Source organism: Molothrus ater, chromosome 6 (genome assembly GCF_012460135.2).
Source record: "Molothrus ater isolate BHLD 08-10-18 breed brown headed cowbird chromosome 6, BPBGC_Mater_1.1, whole genome shotgun sequence".
In the NCBI taxonomy this organism is placed as follows: Eukaryota; Metazoa; Chordata; class Aves; order Passeriformes; family Icteridae; genus Molothrus; species Molothrus ater.
In genome coordinates, this window is record NC_050483.2 from 21,690,631 (window position 1) to 21,714,640 (window position 24,010).

Consider the following 24,010-nt stretch of genomic DNA (forward strand, 5'->3'; position numbering starts at 1 on the left):
TACTGAGGAGGAAAAAACCATTAAGGCATACAGTAAAGTCTTCAGAAGAGACTTTGTTATACAGAAAGCCCATTTCCTATTATTATGAGTTTTCAGATTGGTGTAAGACCTGGTCTGCATGCAAAAGCTTAGTTAAGAACAGGCACAGCTAGGTTAAGAACATAAAAAACAACCCCATTAATTGACATCCCCATGACAACAGAAGTCTTAGAGCTAAGCCAGAAAAAAACTCTTTGGCAATCTAATTTCTCTAGTTCAAGAAATGGGAGAAGGAAAAAGAATATTTTGCTTCTTTTTTCAGAGTAATTAGAGATTCAACTTGCCATCAATTTCTTTCCATTATAACAAAGGTCTGCATCTATTTAGGATGATTTTTCACATTAGAGTGGCTCAAAGTGCCAGAGGAATACTATTTCATTCTAATCTAGTCAAGTTCCAAGTTGAAAAGAATCATCTGTTTAGAGATCCTATTTCAACTATGACTTGGACGACAGCAAGTGCTGCAGACTGTGGTTTCCATAGCCATGTTTACACAGCTTGCTACAGCCCACAGTGTATCATCCAGGTGGCACGGACCATTATTAAGTGCTACTTGAGCATATATTCCAAGTATTCCAGGTATTTCATCCACACTGCTGGGATTTTTCTGAAGTATGTCTGGATAACATTGCCAGAACCAACTAAAAACAAATCGCAGTCCTCAAAATTCTTCTGTCTCTTTTGTCACCATCTAGCTCCTTCTGTGTAGCCACTGTCATTTTCATACTCTTATCAGCCAGCACAGATGAAAACAGTGCTCCATGCCATTCCAAATGCCACTGCAAATACACAGAAGCTGTGGGAAAGTTTTCACAGCCTGCTGCCATGTGGCTTTAGCACTTCCAATCTGTCACTGTGCTGCAGAGCAGCTCTCACGTGTTTTCAGAAGCAGTGGCAACAGCTGTCTCATCAGCAGCAGCCTCAGGAGCAGTGGAAGGTACAGGATGTCAAGCTGCTTAGTGTGCGAGCTGGGTCAGCATCCATGGCTGAATTCATCAAGCAAGAGGCAAGTGGTAGGGAATTTCATAGAGTCATAGAAGGGGTTGGGTGACCTTGAAGATCATCCAGTTCCAACACCCCTGCCATGGGCAGGGACACCTTTAAGCAAACCAGGTTGCTCAGAGCCCCAACCAACCTGGCCTTGAACACTTCCAGGGATGGGGGATCAACATCCCTGAGCAAGCTGTTCCAGTACCTGACCACCCTCACAGTTAAGGATTTTTTCCTAATATCTAATCTAAACTTACACTCTTTCAATTTGAACTCTGTTCATCCTTGTTTTGTCATTACACACTCTTGTAAACTCTTTCCCCGTCTTTCCTGTAAGTTCCCTTCAAGTACTCTAAGGCTGAAATTATCTCACCCCAAAGCCTTTTCTTTTCCATGCTGAACAATCACAGCTCTCTCAGTCTTCCCTCACAAGAGACAAAACTCTGACCAACATGGTAACTCTCCTCTGGACTCACTCCAATAGGTCAATGTCGTTCCTGTGTTGAGGACCCCAGAATTCCAGGTAAGGTCTCACCAGAGCAGAGCAGAGGAGCAGAATCCCCTCCCTTTCCCTGTTGACTACACTGCTTTGGATGCAGCCCAGCACACGTTTCACTTTCTGGGCTGCAAGTGCACATGGGTGAGTCACGTCCACCTTCCTATCCCCCAGCACCCCCAAGGCCTTCTCAGCAGGGCTGTTCTCGATCTGTTCATCCCCCAGCCTGTATTGATACTGTGGATTGCCCCAGCCTAGGTGCAGCACCTTGCACTTGATCTTATTAAACCTCATGATATTCCCCTGAGCCTACATCTCAGGTTTGTCCAGCTTCCTTTGGATGGCATCCTGCCCTTCATGTGTGTCAACTGCACCACTTGGCTTGATGTTATGTGCTGAGGGTGCTCTTGATCCCACCTTCTATGTTATTAATGATGATAATAAGTAACACTCATCCTAATACAGACCCTTGAGGAACACAACTCATCACTGATGCCCATTGGGACTCTGAGCTATTGAGCACTACCTTCTGGAGGCGATCATCCAAGCAACTCCTAATCCATCTAACAGTCCACCCATCAAATCCATCACTCTCCAGTTTGAAGAGATCCTTCTCTGTTGTGGGGGATCGTGAACTGGCAGCGTGAAAATGCAAAAGCTTGGAGGCAAAATACAGAGATTCAAACCTGTTCATCTCTGAGCGAGCCCAGAGAAGCAACAGACTCACACTGAAATGTTCCAGGAGATAGGAATCATGGCACAGTAAGTCAATGATGGCCATCATAGCGGAGAGGCACAATGCATCCAAACTTCAGCCTGTATAAAAGTAACATCCCAATCGTTTTATGTCTTTTTAATGAAGGATGGAGTACCCATTATCTGTCCTATTAATTTGTCCTAGCCAGCATTGTACACATTTCTGAACTTTGCAACAAAAGTAGCATAAACTCAGTATAAACCAGTTATCTTCCCTCTTTCACAGATGCTCTTTGAGATAAACAATTTGTGGATGCTATGTCTGCTTTTAAGTCTTCTTGCCAAATATCATATTTCACAGTCCCATTTTTGTATTCTTCAAGATGTTTTGTCTCTAATAGTGCTGTATGAATGTTCCACACAAACAAGACAATCAAAGTCTCTGAAGAGGGCTGGGTTTTCAATCTCTAGCCAGCCTTGCCCATGTGGAAAGACATGCAGCATTTCGGTCTGCAAACGAGAGCACTGATTGAGCACGGTTAATGAGCACAGCACACGCTTTGTGGGGGTTGTGGGCGCTTCTGGGTTGTAGAAGAGAGGAGCATTACTAACACATTCACAAAGGATTCAAAAGGATGTTTTACATTTCTTACATTGCTTACACTGTGGCAGGGTAAGCAGTAAGAGGGGTACAAGCAGACTGTGTACAAAAGCAGCAACCTGAAAAAAAAAAATACAGGGAGAAAGAAAAAACCGGCTCTATTTCTCTAATCCCTTTTCTCGGCTGAATTTGGAGATGTGATTTGGAACAGACTAGGCGTTTTTCCAGAGGGCCCTGCGCGGTGCAGGGAAATCGCGCCACAAGGGCCGGCACCGTCCTGCGGCCGGGAGCGGCTCCTCCGCGGGGGCCGAGCGCCGCCTGCTGGCTCCGCCTGGGAGCGCGTCCGTGCAGCAGGCGCGGGGATTGCCGCTCCTATGGGACAAATTTCTCGCCTTGCCAGGGAGAAATTTTGCAGGAAAACCCGAGCACACTAGAAGGAATTCGTGGAAAATCTGCGCTTGTCTGAAGACAGCAGCTAGGTGCTTATAGCTATGCAGGATACCTTTCGTGTGTGCCAATAAAAGGCTTTACATCTCGAACATAGTTACGCACTCGTATTGCCTTGTGATATCTGGACACCCTTTTCTGAAAAGATCTCCACAGATTTTTAAGATGGATGGAGGGTAATTGCTGTACCCTTTCACATGTAAAACCTCTGTTACTGGCTTAAGCCCAGTTCTAAAATGTGAGTTTAGAAGAATTCAGGAGCAATTGCTCATCCAGCATAAGTGAACAAATGGACTCTATTTCAGTCACTTTATTATTCACAGAAACCTTCCAGGTTTGGTTCATGGGATTAAACCACTGTTCCAGTGTGAAGTTTTTATTAATCATGTCTTCTTCTGTCATAAGAGAAGTCTTTTCTTGCCCCATCTATGGTTTTGTCTGAGGCTGGTCCTCCACCAAAAACCGGAGAACTTGTGGGATAGGAAAAATAATTTTTTTCCTCTGAGGAAAACAGAAAACTTCATTAATTTTACAAATAAATTATTTTTCCTCTGGAGAACTTGCAGTGATTCCAGAGTACTTGATTTATGGGCAGTGCACAGGAATGGGAGTCAAATGTATAATGACACCACTTCATTATCAAATTTACCACAGGGTCATTGCCACAAGCTTGGGTTTGCAGAGATTGAGAAGAAAAAAAGAGAGAAAAATCCTGACTGATGGCCAGATTAACCCTGCTTTGTGAAACTATGAGACTTGCACTGCAGAGTCTGAAAAAGCTGTGTGTCATTCTCAAATGTGCATTTCAATCTTCCGAGTTCCTAAAAATGTATTTTCAAAAATATCACGACTTTAGTAAAGAGATCCATTACTAACTTTGAAAAATAATTTCAAACAATTTCTTCAAAATGTGTAACACCATCAGCTCTTCATTTATTTTCTTTTCATATAAAAGCCAAAGACTAACGGTGATTAATTTTAAAGAGGTTCATTATAAAAAATGTTATGCATATTTCATAAATAGGAAAAAACTAAAAAGACTAGAGAATTAAAATTGTTATCAGGAGAGAAAAAATGAAATTAATGATGTAAAGAAACAAGGAAGTAATTGAAGAAATAAAATTCCAGGATCAAAGGATGGAAATCGAACAAACCTCAGAGAAAATAATTTTTTAATGTGGCTCTGAATACCCTTTTTTCATTTGTGTGCTCTCTGATAGAAAGACAATGAGAACAGCTGAATGTATCACTGCTACAGAAGGTAGAAAAGTATAATTCCAAGGCCTATAATAGATGTTATAAAAATGTGATTAAAATAGTTAGTTGTAACAAAATACATAATGCTTACCATCCCACCCTACCAGTTAATCTCCCTGCCATGCAGCCAAAGTCCATTGGAATTCATCTCCCATCACTCTCCAGTGTCTGAAGCACCCCTTCTGCTCTCCTACAGAATGCAGAGCCAGTCTTTCCCAGAAGGGACACAGCCCCTCTCACAATCATTTTCATTCATGCTTACTTCTTTTTTTCTCCACAACTGTCATATATACAACAATGCATAAATGCTACATATTTATTCATGCTTGCTATGGAATATAATTACAGTTTGACAGAGTGTTCTTGATGAAAAAAAAAAAAACAAGAAAATGAGATAACAAGGCAGCTCCATCTATATAAACACTTCAGCAGGGGAGAGTAAAAGGCAGTTTAATGAGATGTTCATCTTTCCTCCTTTGTGGCCAAGTTGTAAAAGTTTGCCACGGAAGTGCTGATAAAGATGATTATAGTGAATTTTAAAATCTGCATTCAGATGCAATGCTGCCTGGAAACTGCTGGAGGACAAGAGATTGACAAGCTTAATATGAGCTCTGCTAGGCTGCCCAAGGAAGCTCTCCCTTCCTAGAAAATGAGACGTTCTCCTAAGCATGCAGCTCTTTTGTCATATCAAAAATATTTCTTCTCTCATGTTACATTTTGTTCCCACTACTAAGATTACCCAGCTTATTCTTTTTAGATTACTTTGGGTAAATGTGATGGCCACAAGCACACTGAGGGGCAGGATGTGGTTAGAGCTCTCTGGGATCTGACAGCAGCCAGAAGCTTCCACACTCTCAGACCCCATCAGAGTGTGCAGGAATGACATGAATCCCCTGGTGGAGGAACACCCAGGTAAAGGCACTGAGTCTCAATTCAAGGAAGGGGAGAAAGGTGACTGATGCCTCCAACAGCATCCTTCATGCTGCTGGGAAGGATATTCAAGAAAGGTCCAGTGCTTTGTGTAGCTCAGCTTCAGATTCACATAAGGGGAATCCTCTTTCATTTGAAGTGCCTGTGAAAGAGGCCAAAGCATATTGATATACAAGAAGACACTACTGCAGCCTTAAAACCTTTGCCACAATTTCTATTTGGCAATTGGAGCCTAATGAACACATGCTGTCTTCATTGGCATTGAGTAGCAGATACTTCAGTTTCTGGAATTAGGGAGCATCTTCCTCTGCAGGAAAAGATGCAAGTCACCAAATCACAGGAAAGCAGTCTCCGCCTCGTACTAGGAGTTCAGCGTGCAACAGGCACTTCCCGAGCATCTCCCAATGTACTTGTATAGGACAGACAAGAGGGACACAGAAACGAGGCGCTGGGGAAAAGCATCAGTCAAGGGAAGGAGAAGGAATGTGAACAAAGATCCGGGGTGAGGTAGGGGGAAACAAAAAAACTGCAAGAGGTGAAGGCCATGGCGCATCTGTGAGCACAAGAGCGCACCCCGTAGCGCGGCCCCTGCCCGAGCCTGCGGCTGGGCGGATAACGCAGGGCTGGGTGAGCAGCCGCTAGGGCCGAGCGCGGCGGGAGCGCGGCCCGTCGGGCGCTGCCCGGCCGCAGTCCCGGTCCCGCCCCGCTCCGCCTTTGGCTGCCGCGGCTCCCGGCCCTGCAGTGCCACCTCCCACCGCCAGGGGGCGGCGCGCAGGCGGCGGCGCGCGGCCGCTCCGGGACTGGCGCCTCGCTGGTGCTGACGACGCGGCCCGAGCGGGAGCGGCGGCCGGAGCGGCGGCGGCGGCGTCGTCAGTGGCGGGTTCGGTGTTTCGGTGGCTCTGCCCCTTCCCCGCCGCGCCATGCCCACCGTGGAGGAGCTCTACCGCAACTACGGCATCCTGGCGGACGCCACGGAGACGGCGGGCCAGGTGCGGTGTGGCTGCGGCCTGCAAGGCCTTGCTAGGCCTCGGGCTTGCGTAGCGCCACGGCGGGGAGTTCCGGGCCGAGGGGGGGCTGTCGGGCCAGGGTGCCGTCAGAGGGGCTCCTCGCCTCGCCGCACAGCCGGCGAGCCCCCGGGGCTGTGCTCGGCTGGGTTTCCTCAGGCCGGCGGCGGCGCAGGGCGGGTAAAAGTGAACAGCGCGCCCGCGGATCTGCAAGGACCGCAGTGGCTCCCGTCGCTTTTGCAGCATCCGCGTCCTGTCGGCAGCTCTCCTTTAAATGCGGCGTCTCGGATATTAACCGTTTCTTAGCTAGAGTCAAAGCTGTTTTTTCCAAGGGGCCGGGGAGTTTCGCCTGGCGAATTCGGGCCTTGAAGTCTTTGACACCGCACTTGCAGGTCTGGAGGGCGTCTGGCAGGCTGTCTTGCTAAAAGGCTTGCTGAGGAAAGGTGAAGTCTGTTGTGGTTTGACAGCTGCACGTAGCCCTTTGATTTTTTCTTCCTTGAGGCAAGAACGTAAGGTCGACCCTCAAGACTGAAAAATATTTTTTCTGTAAAATTTTGGTAAGATCTGCCATTTGTTTACACCATTACTGAATTATTCAAGAAAAGAGGATGACTTAGAATATTACTAGTAGAAAATACTATGGTTAGTTACAACTAGTTTTGGAATTGTATTAGTCCCTTATTTTCCAAAATGGCCCCCTGAAAAAGCAGAAGATACTTTTTTTTCCTTTTGGTCGTAATGTCAATAAGTAGGAAAGTAGTTTTGCCATATCTGTATCTAACCGTGGATTTTAAACTAAACGATAACACTGCTATACAGTGTCACTTAAAAAGTTCTTTAAGAGAAGAAATATTTTGGTGATTGGTTGGAGGCAGGGGGGCGCTGAAGTTTTGTTTTAATTCAGGTCCGTTCACTTTGCTTGTGTGGTTATGCCCTAGTGAAACAAAGCATCCTTGCAGACAGTCCAACAAAAACATCACCTCAGAGCCGACACCAAAGTGCAAATAAAATGTAGGGAACTGCAGGGAGAGGTGCAGACTAAAACATGCTGTTACCTTGCCACTTTAGAAATGCACAGCTCATCTCACTTTGATTTTTGTGAGTAGCTTTTGTGAGGAAGGAATGGGTAGAGCAGTCTTAGGCAGAGCAAACTCCAGCATGGTTAAGAAATGCAGGCTGTGACAGGGTAGGTGTGTAAGAGCCTCTGAGGGTAAGTATAGAATGGGGATTCCTAAAACTCTCCCAGCTTTGCCCCTCTCCAGCTTTCGGGTTCCCAGAGCCAGAGGAAGTGTCTCTGTAACAAGCATAGCTGGTGAGGTTATTCTTCAGTGAACTTTTCTGATGCTCTGTTGAACTGAGTGTGCTTCTGGCATATAAAGGTTCTGTGCTAAAACATTTCATTGTTTTGTTAACTTTTGTGGTGGAGTTACCTCTTTGGATTTGTCATTTCATAATCTTACCTGGTGGCTCCAGTTTCTGCATTCTGAGAAGCTGTGAGTTCCTTGTTCATCAATTCTATCCCACTTAATGCTTTATTATCTCTTAACAACATCATGAATGTGATCTCTTACTGCAAAACGTCATGGTCACTCTGTTTCAAACAAGGAAACATTGAGCATGGGCATGGGCACTCCCAGAATTACGGCATCAAGAGAAGTACTGAGCTTGTCCAAGAGTGTTTCAGTTGAGAAAGGTGCTCAGGTGTGAGGTGTCCACAAGTGGAATGAAGGTGAGAAGTTGAAAAAAACTATTAGGAAGCTGGCTGAAAATAAAGAGGAAGAGAAACATTTCTTCATAAGGCATTGTGGACCTTGGCACAGGGCACTGCAGGGCATGAATTGACTCAAGAACTAACCTAGAGAAGTTAATGGATGATTGGTCAATTAACAGTAATTTAAAACAAAGGTCTGGACGCTTTCTCCAGCTTAGGACATTCCTTTATCACGGATGGGAAGGGAATGCACAAAACAGAAGGATCAAACTGCTTCTGTAGTTGCCTGTGGTTTTTCTAGAGCATTCCGTGCTGCCAGGTACAGATAAAAAAACTCCTGCCTGAACTGCATTTTGCCTACATGGTAGGAGTAATTAGCATAAAGGAACACAAATGCAGGGAACGCAGGCTGCTCTGTTCCAGTGCTGTGTGAATGCTTTTTCATACGTATTAAGTTTTATGTTACTTGTTCTTAACATGCAGCCTGTGAACCCATGTCTGTACTGATGTGTGTTTTCGTTGCTGGTTCGTGCTGGCTCATTCCTGCCTGTGCTGCTCAGTGCACTGCACTGGCCCAGCTACAGAGGGAACTGGGTGGTGATGTGGTTCAACTGAAAGGCAACTGATTCTTTCACTGCTTATTTTTCATCCAGATCTGTATCCCAGTCCAGATTCTGTCAACACAGCTATCAACAAGCTGTAGGGAGTGCTTCAGGAGCATGGGCACTAAATTTTAAAATGCAGTTTGCTTTAGAGGTCATTAAGGCAGTGAGTGTACTGCTTTGTAAATTAGTATCTGTATTTGCTATAGGACAACTTTCATGTGGAGTAGTGGTGATGACATATGTGGCTCTGGGAAATTTAATGGAAATAAAGCAAAAAAAGTGTCCTGTGCTGTCAGGGTTGCTGTTCAAAGTAGAATAAGCTGTTTTAAGCATTCTTTTTCACAGCCATGAGGAAAATTAATCTTAGAAGGTCCTGATTTCCGCTAGTTTCCTAATAATGCTGACTTCTATTTTACAAAAACACAGCTAACCACAAAGACTTCAGTTAATTTAAAGTTTTGGTCCTGCAGGCACAGAATCAGAAGCACCTGTGTGATTCTAGTTGGAGCAGCTAGAGAAAATTCTAGCTGCTCCAACTGCAGTGTTTATTCCTGTATTTGGAATATATATTTCTATATTTAAAATTGGAGTTTTCTAGGCTTTTTCTAAAATCTAGATTCCCTTAACAGTTCTTCCAAGCACTGTATTTCATCCCAGATTAGCTACCTGAATACATAGCAGAGATTCCAGGTGGAGTTAGCTACCTGAATAGATGGCAAAGATACTTTAGCACCATATATGTTAGTAAGATTTCATGATCCACTGCAGTGGCACAGTTACTGTAATCTCTACTTCAACGACATGAAGTAGAGAATCCATGAGCATACAAAAGGCAGAAACTCCTTGAAAAACTGCCCAAGTTCAGTGGCAGGGTTCATAGAATTTCTTGCACTAATCTAATCACAGTGTGCAGAAGGTGTTACCCCTAGGGCTGGCAGCTGGAGTGGTACATGCTTGAACAGACAGGAGCCAGAATAACAATAAAAGCCATGCAACAGAGGCAAATATTACCAAATTGGCATGGTTATATCATCTAAGAAAAAAATATATTCCTTTGTAAGAAGCTTGTATAATATGGTTCACTTAAATAGTTTCAGAGAATGGGAGAAAAAAAGTCCTTCCTTGTCTTGAGAATAAGCCAGGATTTTTCCATTTATGTATTCTGGTTTTGGTTTTTTAGCATAAGGATGCCTACCAGGTGATCTTGGATGGTGTGAAAGGAGGTGCCAAGGAGAAGAGACTTGCAGCCCAGTTCATTCCGAAGTTCTTCAAGCATTTTCCTGAGCTAGCTGACTCAGCTATCAACGCCCAGTTGGACCTCTGCGAGGATGAAGATGTTTCTGTAAGAATAAGAACCTTGTAGCAAGTTGATACTTTGAATTTGTATTTTGCTGGGTTTTTTTCTCTTTTTGTTTAATGGGCTGTGTCTTTTGGGAGGGCAGGCTTGGTCTTTGGAAAACATAAATTTAATTGTATTCTTGCATTTAATTCATTGTATGATGGTTTGGGAAGATGCATCAGTTTTCATTTCTCTGTTTTAGCTCCCACCACTAATCAAAGGAATAGCTCTGTAGAAAGAAACTTACAGTTTATTTGAATAGCATTTACATGGCTTCCTATCAAAATGCACTTTGTGGTAATTGATTCTGATAAATACTGCTGGGAGACAGAATCTTGTTTGCACCTGAGACCACGGGGATGTGATTCTGACTGTTGTGCTTCTTGAGATGCTTCATGCTGCTTCTGTGGTGCTGGTAGAAGCTGTACCTTTGAAGCATTTCTGTTCATCAAGTCTTAAGGGATTTGGACAGATCATTCAAGGACTTTTTTCCGTGCTGGGAGCAAACCCTAGAGTTTATCCCTGCCATATACACAACTGTAGAACTGTCCTTCCTGTCAGCAAATAAAACTCCTTAATAACACACATTCTAGCCTTTATTTTGTTGATCATAGGAATGATTTTTTGAACAGAAGTACTGTTTGACTTTGATTTTTCTCCAGTGCTGCCTAGCTCTAAAAAAAATACATTATTTTATTCATAAATATGTCTAAATAGGGGGATTTGGGGTGTTATGTAATTCCTGAAAGTTTAAATTTTTTTTAATTTCCATGTTATTGACAATCTCAACAGATCCGTCGACAAGCAATCAAGGAATTGCCTCAGTTTGCCACTGGAGATAACCTTCCTCGGGTAGCAGACATACTGACCCAGCTTCTGCAGTCAGGTAGGAGACACATCCTGGCTGATCTCATGGCACACCTAAATATGTATACAATTTTGCTTCTGTAGAACATTTTTCATTGATTTATAATTAATCCCAGTGTTGTTCATGTCCTTCTTGTGTTTTCTCCTTCTAATCAAAACCAAAAATCTTTTAGATAAAACAAATTTTTTTTCATTCAAGTTCTCTGAAAGCATCTGTAGAAAAAGGCATGGTGGGGGAAACCTTCCAGTTATGGACTGCAGAAAATTGCTTTCTGAAAAAGAGTCACTGAATTTCTGATCCAGTTTCTAGAACCTGAAAGGGCCTGAGGGCATTTTGTCCCATACAGTTGCATTTTTTAAAATTTTTTAAAAAATACCAGTTATGTTGTTTACAGGTAAATGCTGAGGACAGAATTCTTCTTGTACAGTATTAGCCTTTTTGGTTTTCTGCCCTTAACCTTTCCATTTCAAGTGTATGTATATGAATTTTTTTTTCTCTCTCCAGATGATTCTGCAGAATTCAATTTGGTGAACAATGCCTTGCTCAGTATATTCAAGATGGATGCTAAAGGTAAAGGACAGGTTTTTCTATACATGGCTTATATTAATACTTTGCAGCCTGTAGTAGGATTGAGAACAGGACTCAATTTTGTATCTTGTTAGTACAGTGTGAAAGTGAGACGCACACTAATTGTTTGGTTTTGCAAGCAGTACTGAACTTAATAACTGTGGATCTGAATTATGTAGATTGATAAAAGAGTGTGAATTTTTATGTCAAGATATATGAAAATAATATTTTTTTAAAGTTAGTATAGCATTTATTTTTAAATGTTTCATGGAATATTAAAAGAGGAAACTTCATTCTTCTGTATAAATGGTCCAGGTCATAACTTCTAAAATAAGTTGTGTTATCCAATTTATTCTCCATTCAGGGACTTTGGGAGGTTTATTCAGTCAGATTCTTCAGGGAGAGGATATTGTGAGAGAGAGAGCCATTAAGTTCCTTTCTACAAAACTGAAAACCTTACCAGAGGAAGTGATGACAAAAGAGGTGGAGGAGTTCATATTGACTGAATCAAAGAAGGTGAGTGTTTGATTTCGGTTCAAATTCAAGTATTGTTCAACCATCCCTTGTCATTGGTGTTGCTTTGGAGGTCTGTTTGAGCATTGTACAAATCTTGTACTTATCTATTCTGATACACTCAAGTTTGCAGCATTTTTTGTGGTAATGTTAAAATCATGGCTCTTCTAATTTTGTAAGAGTGACTTTGATTAGAATTGGACCCAATCATTCACATTGGAAAGGATCTTCGAGAGATTGTTCAGCTCAGTGAATCATGCTCAGCTCTGGTGCTTTTTCCAGTTGGGTTTTGAAAACCTCCTACGAAGGAGAGTTCCTATACTCTCTGGGCAGCCAGCTTCAATGTTCAGTTGTCCTCAAGAGATGCTTTTTTCCCTCTCTCCAGTTGAAACCTCCCGTTTTAGTTTTGTGTCATTGTTTCATTCTGACATGTCCACCTCATCAAAGAACGTGGCTGCTATGGGCAGTGTCTTGCTCTGAAGTATTGGAAGGTTAGTTTGCTCCACCCACATACAGCTCTCTTCCTTTAGGCTGGAAAAACCTGATTGCTTTAGGTTCTCCTCATAGCTCATGTGCTCTAGACACAGATCACCTTGTTGATTTACCTTCCAATGACATCCAGCTTATCAAGCACTTCCTCATACAGGAGAGCCCAACACTAGGTGCAGTATTCCAGATTTGGTCAAATGAGGGCTCAGCCAAGGACCTATCAATCTCCTGTCCCTTTGTTTCCCTTAGTCTGAGCTCTTGTCCTTAGCCCAGAGCACTGCTTGTCAGCCAGGGTATGGTGCTGTCACTTGTATTTAGCCTGCTGTCCCCCAGAACCCTCAGTCTTTTCAGCAGAGCAGTTCCCTACCCAGTCAGTCCCCTACATGTGCTGATGCAGGGAAGTTGCTTCATCCCAGGTGCAGGACTTCGCATTTGTCTTTGTAGAATCTTAGGAGATTTCCATGTATTCCCTAAGATGAGAAAGATGCAAAAAGTTTTAAAACAACCAGTAATGAGTAAATACTTGTTTAACATTTATTCTGCCTGAAGCATTTGATTTTTGTTAGATAGGAGTTCGTTCTCAAATGTTTGTTTTAGAGTTAAAAAAAGTTTCCTATGCACAACTTGATGACAGTTGCTTTGATCTGTAGGTGCACTCAATTATACTGAATGTGTTCCTTCAAACTTGTGTTTTTAAATTACTAAATGTTAAATTTAAATGCTAAATATTTGCATACTTTACCTTTTCAAATCCAGTAGGTTTGACTTGGAGGCTTGCAAATTGTCACCACAAAATTCACCACAAAAATACATTTTCTGGTTTTCTCTTAAGGTTCTGGAAGATGTGACAGGCGAGGAATTTGTTCTGTTCATGAAAATATTGTCTGGATTAAAAAGCTTACAGACAGTCAGTGGGAGACAGCAACTGGTGGAGCTGGTGGCTGAGCAGGCTGACCTGGAACAAACGTTCAATCCATCAGATACAGACTGCGTGGACAGACTTCTGCAGTGCACTCGGCAGGCAGTGCCACTGTTCTCAGTATGTATTTGTTTGCTTTGCATGAGGAAGTTAATGGCTGGAGCTTGGCTTTAGTGTTCCCAATGATTATGTTTGAAAGACCACAAATCAGTACTTCTCCACCTTTAACCTCTAATGTATCCAAATGTTGGAAAACATCCTTAAAGCCTCCAAATGCATAGCTACCTTGTGTTTTTCTCTTCTCTTTTCAAATTAAGCTGTTACAGTTAATTTTGACAAGATTCTCACATTATTTTGTATTAATCTGATTATTTCAAGTCTAGTGCCAGGCAATTGCAGAGCTTAAGGGCCTATTCTTGGTTTGCAAGCAATCTTTTCAGCTGCTGTTGTGGTCATCCTCTGAATTTAGGCTACCTGCAAGGAGGTCTGTGTTTTAGGAGTAAGAGGGCAGTTTCATAAAGCTTTAAGGTACAGCTGTGAGGCAGGCATTTATAAGGGTGGAGGGGTGATGGGAGAAAAACATTTAGCCCCTTCAGACTCAAGACGAACATGAATTAAGTGTGATCATTTGTTTGTGGGTTTCTTTTTATTTTTCAGAAAAATGTTCATTCCACAAAATTTGTTACTTACTTCTGTGAGCATGTTCTGCCAAACCTCAGCTCTTTGACTACTCTAGTGGAGGGTCTTGATATCCAGTTAGAGGTAAGCCAAAGCTAAAATGTCTTTCAAATAGTGAAGAATAACCATCCTAGATAAAGACAGCTATTTTAAAAATCACAAGCTCTTTCCTCAAGGAGTTTTCATTTCTTGGCTTGTAGGAAAAGTAGCTGCACTAGAAAAAACATTTGCTCTTTTGAGGTATGACTGAGCATTGCCTTTTAAAGTGTGTGTCATCTGTCCCAAGCTTTTGAAGCAAGGTAGAATAAGTAGATCAGTGTAATCATTTTTATATTACTCTCAATTTTTTTTAAGCACATAGCATTTACTGAAATGATGGTTGCATAGTTTGGGCTAATTTAGCCTCCTAAGGGAGTGGCTTAATGTCTGTAATTTTGTTTACATTAATCAGTGCCACGGCTTCAGTTAGATCTCTGTGGCTCTCACCTGAAGGTGAGCTGTGCTGCAGATGTGGAGATGAAGTTTTGTTTACTTGTTGACTAATGCTTGTTGGGATTGGACATGCAAATCTGTGTTTCTGTTTACAGACAGGAAAAACAAATTAGGCATGTTCTTCCTTGAATTGCTTCCTGATGTTTTGGGAGGGGTTTAGTTGTAATAGCTGGCCTCTACTGTGACAACCATCATGGTGATGTGATAATAATTGATTTTAGGTTGAAAGTTAAGCTTGTGTAACGTTCAGTTAACACACAAAAACCTGGCTATCCTTATGTGTAGGTTTTGAAGCTTCTTGCTGAAATGAGTTCATTTTGTGGTGATATGGAAAAGCTTGAATCAAATTTGAAGAAGCTGTTTGATAAATTGCTGGTAAGACTACTTCAGTTTTTATTCATGTAAAACGCTAAGAAATTAAGTTTTCATCAAAACAAGTTATTTTTATGTATTCATCTCTTTATCCTTTTTCTGAAGTGGCTATTTCAGAGATAGTCCTGTGCACTGATAGAAGGTTGAACATAATTTTGCCATTTAAAGCCTTTGTAGATAGAGAGCTGTTACCTGAATAATGTTTTTAATCCAGTAAGTTCATGTGTGTTTCTTCTTTTTAAATTTCATAGTCATATCATAGAGACTGGTGTTGATGTCATTAAACACTGTATCTGCACTGACAATTCTAAGCAAATTCAGCACTATTTCAGAAGCATTGGTGCAGTACATTATTGCTTCCTGTGATAGTTGTGCCACCATAGTATTTCCTCTGAGTCAAATCACAGAAGTGTAGGTAAACCACCTGCACCAGGACTTTGTTCAGTACTTCATCCATTAGTATAGAGATGGTGGATGCTTCTTAAATTGTCAGCATAAACCATCCAATTCAAACACTGTGAAAGAGCAGTCATTCAGCATAAATGTGTCTCATGCATTTGTTTTCCTTTCTGTTCTTCAGGAGTATATGCCACTCCCACCAGAGGAAGCAGAAAATGGGGAAAATGCTGGCAATGAAGAGCCCAAGTTGCAGTTCAGCTATGTGGAGTGTTTATTGTATAGCTTCCATCAGCTAGGTCGCAAACTTCCAGACTTCCTCACAGCCAAGCTGAATGCAGAGAAATTGAAAGACTTCAAAATCAGGTAATGATTTAGAGGCAAGTATTAATGTTCTGTTACAAGTTGTTTGTTAAAAAATGTTAGTGGAGTTCCCCAGGGCTCAGTATTGGGGCCCTGTCCTATTCAACATCGTTATCAATTACTTGACTGAGGAGATTGGCTGCATCCTCACTAAGTTTGTGGGCAACACCAAGTTGAGTGGGAGTGTTGATCAACTGAATGGTAGGGAGGCTCTGCAGAGGGCTTTGGACAGGCTGAATCGATGGGCTAAGGACAACTGCATAAGATGTAATAAGCTGGAGTGCTGGGTCCTGCAGCTGGGTCACAACAACCCCAGTAGCACTGCAGCCTTGGGCTGGAGTGGCTTGAGAGCTGATCTGCAGAAAGGGGCTTGGAGGTGCTGGTTGACAGCTAGCTGGGTATGAGCCAGCAGTGAGTCCAGGTGGCTAAGAAGACCAATGACATCCAGACCTGTATCAAGAGACCAGCAGGACCAGGACAGTGGTTGTCCCCCTGTACTCAACACTGGTGATTCCTCACCTCGAATGCAATATCCAGTTTCAGGACTGTTGCTTGAAAAAGGACATTGAGGTGCTGGAGTGCATCCAGAGAAGGACAGTGGAGCTGGGGAAGGGTCTGGAGCACAAGTCTCATGAGGAGGGGCTGAGGGAGTAGGGGCTGTTTAGTCTGGAGAAAAGGAAGCTCAGAGGGGACCTCATTGCCCTCTACAGCTGCCTGTCTAGAGGTTGTAGTGAGGTAGGAGATCGGTCTCTTCTGCCATGTCTCAACTGAAAGGATGAGGAAATGGCCTTATGTTGCACCAGGAAAAGGGTCAGATTATATACTAGAGAAAAAAAATTTACTGGAGGAGTGGTTGGGCACTGGAATAAGTTCCCCTGGGAGGTAGTGGAATCACTGTCTAAGGAAATGTTCAAGAGGCATCTGGATGTGGCACTTGCAGTATGGTTTAGGTGTGACAGTTGGATTAGCTGATCCTGTAGGTCTCTTCTAACCTTTGTAATTCTCTGACTCTACGAAGGTGTGAATTATTGTCTGGATGCTAAAGAAGCACAAATCAGATTGATGGAAGACTTACTTTGAGCATTTTTCCTAAAGGGGAAGAAACAAGATTACAGCTTCTCTTTGCTTATGCTTTTATTTCTACAGCACTGTGTAAATTTTACTAAGGGATTGCTTTTAAATGTTTTAGGCTACAGTATTTTGCTCGAGGATTGCAGGTGTATATCCGACAGCTTCGTCTGGCACTTCAAGGAAAAACAGGAGAAGCTTTGAAAACAGAGGAGGTAAGAATTGTTCAGGAATTCGGATTTTTCTAGTTGAGCTTACTGAAAGAACCATTGGCACACATTAATAGGCTGTAGTCAGTTTTAAGTATGCAAATAGATTAAGGAAATAATAGTGCTAACATTATTGCAAGTACATGTTACCTTATGCTACATTTTGCAAGTGAAGATGATCTAGTTTTGACTTTTAGCTGCTTGCTGCAGCCGCATGTATTTGGTTGAATTGTGCTCTGTGCTTTGTTTTGAAGGGGAGATTTTCATATGTTGAACAAAAAAAAACCACAGTGGGAACCTCACTGGAACATTAAAAGCAACTAGTTAGTGTGAAACTACAAGAATCTTAAAAGCAGCTGTGATAAAAACTTGGAAGTGTACAAGTGTACACACTTTTCACTATCACTGTTACTGTAGCAATTCACTAGGAAGAACAATGAGTTTCATGTTATGGCTTTGTGTAATGAGGTTGGCATAAAGGTACTAGATGCTCATTGGTGTCTGGTTTTTTTACAGAACAAGATTAAAGTGGTTGCCTTGAAAATAACCAATAACATTAATGTTTTAATCAAGGTAAGTCTCACATTATGAAGGACTAAATTCCCACTGCAGAGTAACCTATGCAGAAGAAAGGAATAGATTTGAACCAAGTTGTTTTGTGGTATTGTGTTAATTGGTGGCAGCCAGCTCAGAGTTGGTGCTGCTTTACTTTTTCTGAAGAGATGTGGATCTTGCTGATCATGCTAGCAGCTTAGCTTTTGCTGCTTATTTTCTTGGGATAGGGTGTGGACACACTTTCTTACAGTACTAGTTGTCCCCAGGAAAAGACCACCTTAGCTTCTTCAGGGGTCTCTGGATTTTCTTGTCATTACCCTTTCCTGCAGTGTCAGTGAGGAGTATGGAATAGTCCAAAGATGTGCAAGGAGATCTAAAGGAGGGAGGAGGCAGAGCAAGCTTCTATATAGAACCTGTTTCTCCAAAACACCTAGAAGAGATGGGCTGCAAGAAATAGACTTTCATCTGGAGCCCACAAAACCATTCTGATTTCTTCTAACCCCCTTTTCCTCTCTTTCTCACTCTCACTTCCCACAGTGAACCAAAAACTTGGCCTACCATATTGAGAAGCTTATCTTGTACCATCATAGGGATATTAGATGTCTTCCAACAGGAGCCACTGTGGTTCATTGTAAGGTGCTTGTGGTGCACAGGGAAGGAGAGAAGTCCCAGGCTTTCTCTGCAGATGCCCCATTCCTTGGAACATTCAAGGCTGGATTAGATACGTGTCTGAGCAACCTGATCTAGTGGAAGATGTCCCAGCTCATTGCAGGGTCATTGAAGTAGATGGCATTTAAACATCCTTCCAACCCAACCTAGTGTATGATTCTGTATTTGGTCAGTGTAGGACACTATTCTGCTAAGATAAATCCTACTTGAATTTCCTAGTAAAGGCAGCCAGATAAGGCAGTGTTCTACTGCCTTCTCTCTCTGCCATGGGACTAAAGGGTTTAAAATTATTGGAAAGTAGTGGTTATTCTGGAGTCTAGTAAGTAAGTAGCTGAAATTTTGAAGTGCAATCGACATAAATTTAACTGTAGAATAACATGTCCTATTCTGCATCCATAGGATCTCTTCCACATTCCTCCTTCTTACAAAAGTACAGTTACGTTGTCCTGGAAACCAGTACAGAAGGCAGATGCAAGGTAAGAGTTCCTCATACAATAAAAGAAAAACAGTGGGGTTTATTTTGTAAACAGTAAAAATTAACCTTCCAAGCTGTGTCTGTACAATATAGACAGCATGTGAGCTAAAAGTTTCACATCAGAAATAACACCCATCCTGTGGCTATGGAGAGATGCTCTTAGTCTTGCTTTAGGGATACTAAAGACAATCAACTGGAGGCTCTTCTGAGATACTGTTATTCAGGGCATCATCATTGGCTGCTGCTGGCTTCCAGTGGTTGATCTTTGTGGCTGAGCTACTATTACTGTACTTGTCACCATAGGGGTGTAATGATATATTTTTGTTTTCTTCTGTCAGTCAAAAAAGAGCAAGTGAAGATACAACTTCAAGTTCACCCCCAAAGAAAGCTTCAGCAGGACCAAAAAGGGATGCCAGGCAAATATACAATCCTCCCAGTGGAAAATACAGCAGTAACCTGGGTAGTTTTTCTTACGGTAAGTTAGGCAGCTTGGAAAAACTTTGTCTAGTGACAGTTGTGTCTTGGGGTGGGGTGAATAAATATCACTTTCATGGAAGATCAAATTGTACTGCCATGAATTTTTGTTTGTGCTGGTCTCTTCCTTGTTGTCGATGTATTGCAGTGTTTGAATGTTACCAGCCTATGACTTAAGTCATTTGCAAGTTAGTTTTAGTAGTGTTTTAATACCTAGAGTTAGTAATTGAACTGTTGTGTTCTCTGTTATGACACACAGTGCACCAGTTTCCCATTGAACAGGCCAGCTGCAGCAAATGGCAGAGCTGGGTCACCTCCTGTCATACGACTGGACCTGTGCTGCATTCCTATTACAGCCACTGCTGATGTTGCAGACCTGATCCAGAAGTTCTGGGAGTTGCTAGGTTCACTCTGCATGCACACAGTTATATCCTCGTGCTCCCAGTCATACTGAATCTGCCTTTCTGCAAGTCATATTTTTGGGTGAAGCACAAGAGCAGTTGCAGACTGAATGAGTAGGACCAGCAATGGCAGCAGCCCGTTCCTGTCTTTCCTGTAGGCCCATTGGTCCTACCTCTGGCAAGGAAAGAGTCTGCTATGACAAATTGTCACCCACACCCATGAGTTGAAAAACTATTCTAAAGCTTTGGCAGATATATAAAGCAAAGAGAAGAGATAACACCATCTCAAAATTTCTTATTCTAGACATCAGATGACACACCTGTGTCTTTTAAGATAAGCTTGTAATCCTGCAGGTCTAAAGATTGGGAAGCATTCAAATGTTTTATTACTTGCTACTGTTTCTTATTAGTGAGATGCTTTAGCCTAGTCAGTCAGCTCCTAATTTCTATAGCCTTTAAAACCAGCATGAAGTTCTCTCTGTAGATTAATAGAAACTGTATTTTAAGACTATACATGAAGAGAAATCATGAAAGAGGAATGAGGGTTTGGTATGCCTTCAAACAAATCCAGAGAAACTATATAAACTTACTAAGTTTTGTGCTATTGGGTAATTTTTTGCTGTGATCAGATATGTTCTTAACAAATAGAAAGGAAAAACTTTCTACAGTATCAAATAGTTAGTGTGGTATCCATCTCTAGCTAGGGTTTGTGACTGAATGATGATACCAGCCCCAGAAAAAGAGAATAATATGCTGCTGGTAACTTAAGGATAGGAAAGGACAGAGAGAAAGACAAAGTTCTGGATTTCCATAGTTTTATAAAATCACTAGTAGCAAATCAGACCAACACCTCAAGGTTAATATTGTGTTATTGAACAGAAGGAAGAGCTAGGCAGCCAGCTTTCTATCTGTGGTGATAGATTGGCCCAAATATAGTCCTAAATTACAGGGACAGTTATGTATCACAGTATTAGTATGCAGAAAGGCTCCACTTAATTTGGATGGGCTCATTCTCCTGACCTCCTTTTAAAAGTCAGTGGGGTCCATTTTCCATCAGAAAATAACCCGTCAATCTCATGGCCCATAAGGAGGCATAGCCTCAGAGACTGAAGTTACCCTTCAGAACCTCCAGATCCTGCTATTCAGTTTGGATCTGTATACAGCATAAAACCTTCCTGAAAAGTTTTGACTCTTTATTTCAGAGCAAAGAGGTGGTTTCCGGGGTGGACGAGGAAGAGGCTGGGGAGGACGTGGCAATCGCAGCCGAGGAAGAATCTACTGAGAAGACTGCTAAATCTTGCATGCCCCTGAAGGGCTAAAGTGAAAGTGCTACTCAGCAAGTTTGCTTGGAGCATTGTTTTCTTCAAGGACTGCCTTCCATTGAGACTGACTTAAATGTTCTTTATACCTTTGTATGTATGATCTACTTTTCTAACGGACTACAACTTGTCCATAGTGAAACTACAACTGTATTTTTGGATGCTTACAGTCGGCAGTTTTGGGTTCTTACTTTTGAAGTGTCTTCAAGATTCAAAATTGGAAAAGAGCATAGATGTTTCATCAAAAGCTGCATCTTGACAGTTTGTATATTAACCTAAAAGTCAGCTACTGCATAACTGAAATATATAATTGAGTTTATGTATTAAGTAATGGACAGGAAAGGCATGACAACAGAGATATGTGTTAGATAAGCTTAGCAGCTGAAGTAATCCTTTCCTCATCTGTAACCATATTTTGCAATATGTGGAGAAGAGTACCATTGTTAAATTTGCTTTGATTTACTTTCTTTAATTGAATTGAATTAAATACATGCTGGTTTTTTAAAGTCTGCAACATGGCTGGAAATCTGTTCTGCTTGTAGCATGAAGCATTCTTACTTAGAGATGTGGAGAATGTGGCGTTTTTTGGTTTGCACATCTTACTCTTCTCCGTGCATTGTAATACAAAAGTGATGTTTTGAAAATTAATTTTTAATGTTTAATATGAATATGTGCATATAGTTATGCCGTGAAATCTCAGTAAATGAATAGCATAGAAAACCAAAACAATAAATGACAAATTATTTTAGGAATGGGTAAAGACTGATGCAGTGATTAAGCTTCATAGACTGGAGCTGGACCATAGGTGTTTCTGGCTCTTTTCTGTTTTATGCAGATTTCTGGATTAGCTGGCACTTGAGGGTGGGCTGGTTGGTTGGTTTTTCTTGTTTTGTGATTTTCGTGTGTGTGTGTTTTGGTTCTTTTTTTTAACCAATAGTTGCATTCAAAAATATATAAATAAAACTGTATTTTGGGTAACATTGAAAAATTCCAGCTACATAGTTCAATTCAAATGGAAAAGTTAACAATTCCATGCTATTTTTTCCATGACAACTTGAGATTTTTATTTACTGATGTGCACCCAGAAAATACAATGCAAGAGCACAATGTTGTTTTGGTTTTTTTTATTCTCACCACTCAAAATTTTAACTTCTCAGGTCATTCAACATTGTAAAGGAATTAGTTTATAGTAAAAAGAAGTCAAAACAGGAAAAGAATTTTAATTAAGTGTTCCCAGAGCATGTTGATGTAAAATACCTTAGGCTTTAGAAGAGTGAATAATACGTCTTACCCTCCTTTTTTTGCCCAGTGATATCCACAAAAGGTGATGTCTCCCCACCCTAGTTGCATTTGTATTTGCTTGTGAATCTCATTCAGGTGTTTTCATTAACACTCTTTAATATTTATCACTACAATCAGAAGGCCAGAATGCCAAAATTATGTCAAAGTTAGAAACATTGTTGAGGATGCTAAATTCAAAGTCTCTTTTTGCTTAACTCTGGAACAGTAGGTAGGAAACTTTGGACATTCCAGGACATGGGAGCTGACTGTATTTCTTGTTACATGCCAGCTGCTAAACTCTGATTTGTCATTAAAACCATGAAACTTGGCTAAAAGCTTCAAAGAAATTTGTGAGGTCAAAATGTCACTCTGAAAATAGGCACTAGATATGTAATAAGCTTCTTCTGGGAGGGAAAAGAAAAAGAAAAGACATTTTGCACTTGCGGCTATAATTGGTATTTTGAGGGGATTTAATAATGTAATCCCAAGGCCTAAACACAGTTTGTATTTAGACTAGTAACTAGGTACTAGCAGCTGCTTTTCTCACTGAATTTTGGGTGAGTTTTCTTTGTGTGACTCCTGTATTTCAGAGGTGATGTGCAAAGCTCTTGTGGCCTCAGAAGTAGTTAGATCATTTTTCCCCAGTTTCCTATCTAATTTTAAAATAGTGAATTCTTGTGGAAACACCTGTTTACCATCTTGTTGAATTGTAAATGTTCCCTTACAGCTTTGGAATAAATTCATTTTGTAATTTTGTTTGGCTCATTGTTTCACAGTTACTTTGCAGTATTGTGTCACCTTAGTAAAAGAAGTTCTGTGGTACCTTTTTGTTGTAGTTCAGTTACTCCTTAAGTTGCTGTAGATCCAGAAAGCTGTTTACCACTAAGGAATCATAATTAGACTGCATTAAATGTTTCAAGTTTTAAGTAATTCAACTTTCAAATGTAGAATTTTGAGGGGGAATTTAAATATTCGGCAAAAGCTGCACATTTACATCTTATTTGGAAATTCGGTGAAAAGGAGTCAGTCATTGTCTTAAGCTCCTCGATGTTGACAGTGTGATACAGTTTTTTAGTAACTTATGAGAGGAAAGCTAATGTCTACAAACAATTTGATGGATGAAGGTGTGGGTGTTAACATCTTTGAAATGCGTCCCAATGTCTCTGCTAACTTTGGGCAGCAGGTTTGTTGCGGAGCCCAGGCAGCTTGGCTCCTGAAATAGACAAGGGTGTGCACAAACCTGAGTTTCTGAACTCGGTGTAAAATGGTGGGTTCAAGGGAGGAATACGTGGAAGGTGGTTCAGGAAGGCTGTACCTCCTGGTACCTCAGCCAGTGGGGAAAGAAGAGGGCAACATGCAGCCAGCTTGGGATAAACCCCTAGAGAGAAAACCCCACGGCTGTGTGCCTCAATGGACTCTCCTTTTCCTGGAATAAAGTTGCAGGACTCCTGTTTCCTTTTTGGACATAAACCTCGGGTGTTTGTGGATTTTCCTGACATTTTTAATAAGCAAGAGCCACTTGGAAGGGCAGCCTAGGGTTTTTTGTGGAATCTAATATGCCTGATTTGAAAATTCTGGCAGCAGTAAGGAACTATCATACTTGTGCCGTATTTTCTCTCGGCTGATAGAAACCAAATCCGTGGAGCCACTGACACACCATTTTGTAAACTTGTTTCTACTTAATAAGTTTGAGTTGCAAACAAATACTGCTGTTTAATAGGCACCAGGAAGTTTGATTTTTCCAAGAAGCTGGACTGCAGAAAGATTGAACAGATCAACATTTGAAC

General features: G+C 41.5%; 1 protein-coding gene across 1 annotated transcript; it reads left to right on the forward strand.

Moving 5' to 3' along the window:
• Nucleotides 1–6,274: 6,274 nt before the first annotated feature.
• API5 (apoptosis inhibitor 5) lies at nt 6,275–22,978 on the forward strand. Its single transcript, XM_036384126.2, has 14 exons — nt 6,275–6,445; nt 9,957–10,118; nt 10,908–11,001; nt 11,488–11,553; nt 11,915–12,066; nt 13,385–13,591; nt 14,129–14,233; nt 14,927–15,016; nt 15,594–15,775; nt 16,962–17,055; nt 17,566–17,622; nt 18,673–18,749; nt 19,087–19,223; nt 20,826–22,978. Exons 1-14 carry the CDS (start codon nt 6,377–6,379, stop codon nt 20,903–20,905), a joined length of 1,572 nt encoding a protein of 523 aa, XP_036240019.1. The 5' UTR covers nt 6,275–6,376; the 3' UTR covers nt 20,906–22,978.
• Nucleotides 22,979–24,010: the final 1,032 nt, after the last annotated feature.